The sequence below is a fragment of the Egretta garzetta genome, unplaced genomic scaffold, assembly GCF_000687185.1.
Source record: "Egretta garzetta isolate BGI_Z169 unplaced genomic scaffold, ASM68718v1 scaffold505, whole genome shotgun sequence".
Taxonomy (NCBI): Eukaryota; Metazoa; Chordata; class Aves; order Pelecaniformes; family Ardeidae; genus Egretta; species Egretta garzetta.
The window spans coordinates 412,896-421,691 of record NW_009259711.1 but is presented as its reverse complement, the minus strand read 5'-3'; the positions used below and the strand labels follow the sequence as shown (position 1 = coordinate 421,691).

At 48.2% G+C, this 8,796-nt stretch overlaps 1 protein-coding gene across 1 annotated transcript in view; it reads left to right on the top strand.

The window, feature by feature from the left end:
• Positions 1 to 8,796, top strand: part of SFXN5 (sideroflexin 5) — a 101,708-nt gene that overhangs the window by 62,963 nt on the left and 29,949 nt on the right. Inside the window, exons 11-12 of the mRNA XM_009639032.2 lie at positions 2,929 to 3,044; positions 5,144 to 5,229. Coding sequence (XP_009637327.2) covers positions 2,929 to 3,044; positions 5,144 to 5,229 — 202 coding nt within the window. The remainder of the gene's footprint in view (positions 1 to 2,928; positions 3,045 to 5,143; positions 5,230 to 8,796) is intronic.

Here is an 8,796-nt window from a genome sequence, read left to right as displayed (position 1 = left end):
AGAGGCGGTGCTGAGGGCCAGGGTTTGGGGGTGGGATGGCAGGGGTAGGGGAATGGTTGGGCTGGGGGAGCTTAAAGGGCTTTCCCAACCCAAATGATTTTATGAATGTATGAATGTACCCAGGTAGCTGGTGCAGGCCCCAATTGCTCTGGTCCTCATGTTGTGGCCGGTGGCACTGGAGCAGGGTGCCAGGAGGTCAAACTGTGCCCTCCACAAAAGGTAATTTGTAGTAGCTGAAAATAACAGGCTATCCGAAAAATCTTCCCCAGCCCTAGGGGATGGATCCAGCAAACCATCCTGGGTAGAAGAGCTCATGGAAACGGCCAAGGCTCTGCATACCCAGTGGCTGGCTTGATGCAAGAGGGGTTCATGCTTGATGTTGGCCACCTCGGCGCAACATCCAGGTGGTGAAGTTCTTCTCCATGAAGGTTTTCAGTGCAGGAGAAGGGAAGGTGTGTGTCCGCGCTGTGTTCTGGAGAGCTATGATTCCCGAATTTGAACAAGAAGGGACTTGACCCTTTCTGGGAGATGTAGGTGGTGAGGGACATCAATGCCCAAGGTTATTGAGAAGAACCCAATTTACCCACTTCTTCCCAAGCACTGGGTGTAGATAGCTGTCACAATGGTAAGGGTGTCGCTGGTGATGGTGCTTTATTCTGGAGATGTATGTGGCTAAAAAACCCCACAGAAAACCCCCAAACCCCACAAAGGTGGCATCCCAAACCTGATCCAAAGGAAGTTAAAGCTGATAGAAAGATACCCATTAGAGGGAAGGGAGGCGAGGAGGAGGAAGGATTTCTTCTCTCTGGGCTTTTGTTTTTTGTGGGTGGGGTTAAAACTGTTAAATGTGTTTAGGTGGTGCATATTTAGCATGTGGAGAACACTCTGGTTTAGAAAGGATATTTATACACAATGAGAAGTAGGGTAGTGGGTTGCTTTTGTATCTGAACCCGGTTTCTAACATGTCACCAAGTGTTTTCACAGAAGTAGTGTCCAATCTATATCACCATGTTTTGGGTTTTTTTTTCCAAATTCTGAAAATCAAATTGTCTACATATATATTTATTTATTTCTCATTCCCCCCTGTATTTGAGAATTCCATAAAAACCAAGTTTACCTATAATTAGCAGCTTTTTCTGCTTCCCCCCTACAATGTCTTTATTGAAACAGAACGGGAGCATCTAAGACCATTGCTTGTCTCAGGCAGACGGGCTGGAGTCAGCTTCTGAATTCAGGACCTGGTCACTGAAGCCCTAATAGGATGCAGAGGCTTGGAGAAGCATCTAGCTGTGGTGGGAGCTTCAGGTCTGGACACCCCATCATGAGCCTTGCAAGAGCCCTGTGTTGGTGCATCTTTGCCGGCGTGTTTTTATGTGTTCAGTCTTGACTGAAAGCTAGAAGGACGAGGCATGTGCGTGTTAAAAAAGAAAAAAAAGAAGAGGGGCTAAACTTGCCTTAAATGAAATGCCTATTTTCTTTTTTAACTTGGATTAGGGAGCTGAAGGGTTGGTAACACAGATATTTTGATAGATGGGAAGAGTGGTCCGGTAGTTTGAATATTAAAGAGAGAGACAGAGTGTGCGTGTGTGTATGTTCCTCTTATTCTCGAGTGTAAGGAGCATTTGTCACCACAAATCATCCTTGATTGCAGAGAGCTGCATTTGTATAGGGCTCACCCACCCACCACCCTCAAAAAATTAGACATTTGTTATATGACATGAATTGAGATTAATTAGCGAATATTAACCCATCAAGCAGTACAGAAACACATTTTTGGAAGCAGTGGTACTTGCAGCAACAGTAGGTTTGTGTTAGTTCTGGTTGGAAAGTTTGCAACAAAATGTGGTGGTGGTGGGGGGGTTGCTGGAAAATGCCAGTTTATCAAAACCAAAACTTCTACAGGAATTAGCAGCTTTTCTTTGGAAAAATGTAAGAAGTGCTTGGGCCCTGGCGAGGAGCTGCATCTGGGAAGGAGGTTCCTCAACCCCAACTCTTAACACGTTACTTGAGGAGCAGAATTTGGGGTCACCTCAAAAAGGCTACAAAAGCCACAGGCTCGGCAAGGAGGGGGGGGATGTCAGAAAGGGTCCCAGAGCTGCCTCTGCCTCCGCTGCGAATGCAGGGCTGATATTTGGGAAATGTGAATGTTGGGAACCAGAGCCCTCCAAAGTGCTGTTGGGTTGTGTTGCAGTTTGGAAAAATATTGTTAAAGCAAACGAGCAGGTCTCTAGTAGGAAGTAAGTCCACAGAGCCATTTTGCTGCTAAAACACGTGAAATAAGGGCAAATAGTCAGCAGGACCCCTACTAATGGGGTACGTGTCCATGGAAACAACCCAACCTTGTTTTATTGGATTAAAAAAATATAATTCTGTCCTTTTTAAGAGCTCAGATCTAAGCTGTCCTTCATAGCTCAGTGAAGTCCCTTGCAGCATATTTCCATCATACCTGCTGAAATCCGTTATTTAAGAAGAGTTTGTCTACTGGCTTAGTAAGGGGAGTTAAAACCAGCCCCGGGATGTACCATCAGAAGAGACAGCTGTCAATCAGCAGTGCCTGGTTGGCCCAGACCAACTGGTAGCCCAGTGCAAGGACATGTTTGACTTAGTAGATCAAAATGTTGGGGATCACTGTGGGAGTTGGAAGCATGTCTGAACCCCAGCAGCTGGAAATACTGGTATGTCTTTGTGTCAATGCAGTTCTGATTGTGGCAGCAGGTCCTTTTGCAAGTAAAAGAAAATTATCTTGATTATTATTCTCCTCTTAAGAATCACATCTTTGTCTCGGTGTAGGAGCGGCTCCTTGACTTGCAGAAACTTCTTGGCAGATTGATGCAAGCAAAGCTGAAGGGCTGTCACGGCAAACAGAAGCCTGCCATTTGGTATTGACCAGGGCCGCGTTGCTAATCATCATGCTTTTCTCATCCTCAGCTAGTGCCAATATCTGCAATGTTGTCCTGATGAGGCACACAGAGCTGGAAGAAGGAATTGATGTTTTGGACAATAACGGGAACATTGTCGGGTCTTCCAGAATTGCTGCAAAACACGTATGTACCTGTGATGTTCCTGGGGAACACTCGGGTGAGCTTGTACACAACTGGCCTTCAGGCTCAACGCATCCCACAGCCGTAGGAATCGATGGCTTGAGAGAGCTAGAAATAGATGAGCTTTACCCATCACGCAGGGAGACCGAAGCGGCAAGATTTAATGCCTGCTTTGTAGCCACGCATGCGGTGGCATAGCCACAACACTGAGCGGGCTGGTGGACACAGGCTCGTGTCACGCAGGCCGACTCGGTGGCTGACCTCGGTGGTTTGGAAGGGCGCAGATTGACATCGGGAAGATCCTGTACTGCTCTGATGCATTCACAGCCTTAGGATTTCTTTGTGGAAACTTGTAAGCGGTTCATGTTGAATAGGAAGCAAAGATAACTTACACCTTTTTCTAAATGAGGAAGACTTCATTTTCAAGCTGAGTAGCTTTTTAACCCTTGCCGTGTCAAAGCTGCATTCACAATTGCCAACCAAAGCTTTCTGAGGGTAGCCAGATGTCTTCATCCTCATCCTAACACCTGGTTTGTTTTCCCCTCCAACCTTCTACTCTCTGCCATCTGCCTGCAATTATTCCCTTTTCTTCCCTTCTTACATAGTTTTGCCTTTTGAGCATCATCTGATTGTCTGAGGCACGTTGTTTCCAAGTGGGCTTTAATCTGAAATGTAAAGCATGTACCGAAGCACACGCCCAGGCAGAGGAGTTAATAATATAATGCTTGGCATTTCTCTCGCTCCTTCTGTCCAAGGCTCTTAAGGCACTTCATAGACAGCAATTAATGTACAGATTTGCAGTCCTCGGCAAGAAATGGGAGATCTCTAATACATCTCCATATTGTTGTTTAACAGGGAGCTTAAAACAATCTGTTGAAGGGCTCAGAGATACTTATTTGAGCCAGTTTTCCTCACTTACATTAACTGGCTTCAGGACCCAGCTTCTCCTCTCCATCCTAATGGTCGAGGAGAAGACAGACAACATAGAAAATAAATATTAAAAATGAAGGTACTGCGAGTGTGATTTAGTTGGAGTCTAAACATCAGATTTGGGACTTCTGAGAACTTCTGCTCAGCTGCCACCTAATCCCGATGCTTCTTCCTGAATAGCTGGGGTTTGTTGTGGAAAATTTGGCAGATCCTTAGTGTAACACATCTCTCCATGACCTTCTCCTGTTGGGAAGGAGTGAGTGCTCCCAGGCCTCCCCGTGTGCATAAGCTTCAGCATTTCCAGCCAAAATCTATAGTGTCCCCTGCCTAGGTCTGCCAAAGCCCCCCGCGCTGTCACCCTGCTTGGAGCATCCCAGGTAGGTGCTGGCAAAGGTGGTTGGAAGAGGTAAACGAAGACACACAGTGGTGGTTAAACACCCAGCTAGAGCACCCATGATCTTCTCCAGGTCTCATCTCAGGGTAATTTATATGTATCGTGCTGCCAAGCTGTTCTGTTTGCTGCTTCCTGGTGAATCCTGCCAGGGAGAAAGCACCAGCGGAGGGACAACCGTAGCTCCGCAGTTGGGTGTCTTCCTGGGAGAGGCGAGTCCTGTGTGCTACGATGCTTTGCAATAAACCGCCAGTGATTAAAAACCAGAAACAAGCCTTGGAGCAGGAAATTAGGTACTGCGTTACCCCGGCGCTTAATTGGAATCGAAATTCAGTTCATGGAGGAAGGGTTGAAGCTGCTGCTCAGCCCATACTGAGATATTTCACCTTCAGCATCCTCCAGGCAGCCGTTTTGCCTCTCTTTCTTCCCCCAGGCAGCCCTAACATGTTTGCATGGGATTATGATGAGAACTTTGAGCACTTCTGCTCCCATAAAGTGAAATCGGGGAAGCTATTAGGTGTGCCTGTTTATTCTGCTGGATTTGTGACCAAGCATGGGCTCTAGCCCACCATTTGTAGCAACAGGAGGGAAAATGGGTTGTTCTACAAAGAGCTGGTAGCGAAGTTGAACGTGTGTGCTGCTGCATCCGTTCACACATGCGAGAGAAGAAAGGCCAGCCAAACCGTTTCTGTGCCCACGCGGCGATTGCTCAGCGCAGGTACATCCCGAGATTTGTTTTAAGTGCCTTGGGTTTGTTTGTTTGTTTGTTTTTCCTTTTCAGGCACTGCTAGAAACAGCCCTGACTCGAGTGGTCCTGCCAATGCCTATACTGGTTCTACCTCCAATTATTATGTCCATACTGGAAAAGTAAGTGTTGGGTAATACGAAGCGGGGGGGCTTTTCAAGGGGAAGGGAGAGACGATCGTAGAATCATAGAATCATAGAATCATGGAATCATAGAATGGTTTGGGTGGGAAGGGACCCCTAGAGGTCACCCAGTCCCACCCCCCTGCAGGGAAGCTGCTGCTCAGCCCATACTGAGATATTTCACCTTCAGCATCCTCCAGGCAGCCGTTTTGCCTCTCTTTCTTCCCCCAGGCAGCCCTAACATGTTTGCATGGGATTATGATGAGAACTTTGAGCACTTCTGCTCCCATAAAGTGAAATCGGGGAAGCTATTAGGTGTGCCTGTTTATTCTGCTGGATTTGTGACCAAGCATGGGCTCTAGCCCACCATTTGTAGCAACAGGAGGGAAAATGGGTTGTTCTACAAAGAGCTGGTAGCGAAGTTGAACGTGTGTGCTGCTGCATCCGTTCACACATGCGAGAGAAGAAAGGCCAGCCAAACCGTTCCTGTGCCCACGCGGCGATTGCTCAGCGCAGGTACATCCCGAGATTTGTTTTAAGTGCCTTGGGTTTGTTTGTTTGTTTGTTTTTCCTTTTCAGGCACTGCTAGAAACAGCCCTGACTCGAGTGGTCCTGCCAATGCCTATACTGGTTCTACCTCCAATTATTATGTCCATACTGGAAAAGTAAGTGTTGGGTAATACGAAGCGGGGGGGCTTTTCAAGGGGAAGGGAGAGACGATCGTAGAATCATAGAATCATAGAATCATGGAATCATAGAATGGTTTGGGTGGGAAGGGACCCCTAGAGGTCACCCAGTCCCACCCCCCTGCAGGGAGCAGGGACATCTCCAACCAGATCAGGTTGCTGATGCTCGGGAGGTATTGTTCATTGCTATTTCTTAGCACTGGTCCATCAAAGACTTTGTTTTTTGCTTATTAAAATGTTCATGTTCCAGTGTTTTTGACCATTGTTGTAGGCTCTTAAAGTGTTGTATTGAAGTGGTCGTTTTCAATCTTCTTTCTGAGACCCCAGCAGTTTGAATAATCCTATTCTGGAGGGTCAGTGTGAGCCAGAACTCCCTGAATTCAGCGGAAGTGTCCCTAAGTTTTCAGTCCTCCATTTAGCAAACATCAGAGCTTCCACATGGGGTCAGACTAAAAGTCTCAGCCAGTGATAGGGAGCGTAGGGACTTGCTGACCACCTTGGCCACTGTTGGACTTGCTTACGCCCTGCTTGAACTCACTTGTCCTTTCTTTCAATGACCTCCTGTGGCTTGGACTTCCCCAGAAGAATATATGCTTCATATATTCTGCAGAAATTTGTTTTCTGTTGCTGTTTAAGCCAGAATCTCTCCGGGCAGGTGTCTCCCTGGAGCATCAGTGCTAGGAGAGTGGGGCAGGAAAGGGCACGGTTATTATTTCATGTCTAGTTATCTCCTAGCAGAGTTCTTAATAGCAAAAAGAAAAAAACCCAACCCAAACCCAAACTGCCCTGTCGATTGGCCAGTCTTCCAGCACCTCTGCTTTATCTTCTGCCTAGAGATGCTGTGAGCCTGTTTGGAGCTGTTGGGCGCCTACTGCTCCTTAGGACACCCATCAGCCGCTCCTTCGGTGTGAATGATCTGTGGGGTGGGCTTCACCTTGCCAACCTCTGGAGACTGATCAGCGCGTTGAAAGATGGGCTTGCTAAAGGGCCTGCTACCTTTGTCCAGACAGCCAAGCTGGAAGCACTCTTTAAACAAATCTGTTGATAATGGCTGCTCTAAAGCACTCCACTGACAAAGTAAATAGCAATTAGTACGATTAGGGATTGACCCATAGCTTTGGTTAGCCTTGTTTACCCTTGTAGAAACACCCCTGGGCAATTTTCTCTCCTTAACGGAAGGGTCGGGGCTGCTTCTGTAAATTTGGAGTCTGACTTTTAACATCTGAATTTAAAAATATTGATATAGCCTGATACCCCTCTAGCCCCTGGAGGCTCTCACCCCTAGAGGTTCCTCCCATGGCCTGGGTGTGGGGAGAAACAGGGCAACAAACCCTGTTTTGGGAACTTTAAAGTAAGTTTTTTCAGCCCTTTTCAGCCAAAATACACCATTTTCCTCTCTTTTTCAAAGGGACTGTGGTGGTTCCCTGCGGCAGGGCGCAGTCTTGGTAACGCTCCCTGCAAGCCACCGTTTGGAGACGGCTGCTGGAGACACACAAGGGCAAGGGGTAGATTCCAGTTCCCCTAATTTTGTGCCAAGCATTTGACTTTCACTTCATGCTCCTCCTTGACAAAAGCTCTGCAGCCGCTTCCCTGCTCCAGGACCCTGTGTCACCCACATGGTCCCCTGGCCCATGATCTACCTGCAGGAGGGGTGCTCAGGAGTGACGGTGCCTTACTCTGCAGTACCTTACTTGCTCCAAATAGTGTGTAAGAACAGGGATTGTCACTTATCTTTGTACCCCAGCATCTTGGCAGCTTCCCCACTTCAAATGCAGACGCGTGATTCTAGCCTTTATAATCCCATCAAAGCTGCTTTGCTGTTGTCAGTCGAGAGGACTTCTGTTTTCATCTGTCCACATGCCAGACACTTCAGAAATGCCACCGATTTGTGATGTTCTTACCACGGAACTCTTTCTTTTCGCCTTTCTGTTGCACTGAGGCTTTTCTCCGAAGTGGCTCCATGTGTTACCGCTGGCTTAACATGGGCACTGGTTCCAGCCTGACCATACTTTGGTGATTAGCTCATCCAGAAAAGATCACCCCAGAGGGCAAACTATTTTATCTGTGTAATTCAGAGGATCTTTGCTATTCTGGTTATCAACATGGTCGTGGTTTAACTCAGCCAGGGGCGTACCTGCTCTGTCGTGGCCTTATCCATGACCACACGCTTTGAGGTGCTCCAGCATGACCTCATGCACGGCCACTGATGCTTCCAGCTGTGCCTGCTGCAGCATGGACTTGGCCACCACAGCTGATGCTGCAAGGTGTACCTTCTCCATCGTGGGCTTATCCTTGGGCCACAGTCCCGTCAGAGGTAGACCTGCTGTGGCACAGGCATGACCATGGCTGCAGACACTTCGAGATGTACCTGCTCTGGCATGGGCTTGTCCATGGCCACAGATGCTTCGGGGTGTCGTGCTCCCATGTGGATTCATCCACAGGTCACGATCCCTTCCACTCAAGTTCATACTGGAGTTGAGCCTGTCCAGTGCAGCGGCACAGACACAGCAGCGATGCCCTGGCCATCGGCTAGCCCAGGCCCACCCCCATGGCTGTTACCAAAACGTTCCCGGCACAGTGAGTGAGATGATCAGCAGGGCAGCGGTACAGCGAGCAGCAAAAGCAAAAAGCAGCCGCTAACGAGCACCAGGCTCTCATCTACAGTCAGGCGAGCAAGCCCCATGGCAAGCACAGGAGCCTGCCTGTTAATCGCTAAATAGCGATAAAAGCTGTAAATTTGATCTAGCATATTCCAGTAGAATCTGTCGTTATCTCAAGCCCCACATTGGGCCCCAAAAAGGACTGTCGTGGTTTAAGCCCAGCCAGCAATTAACCACCACGCAGCCGCTCGCCCACTCCCCCCTGGGGGGACGGGGGGGGG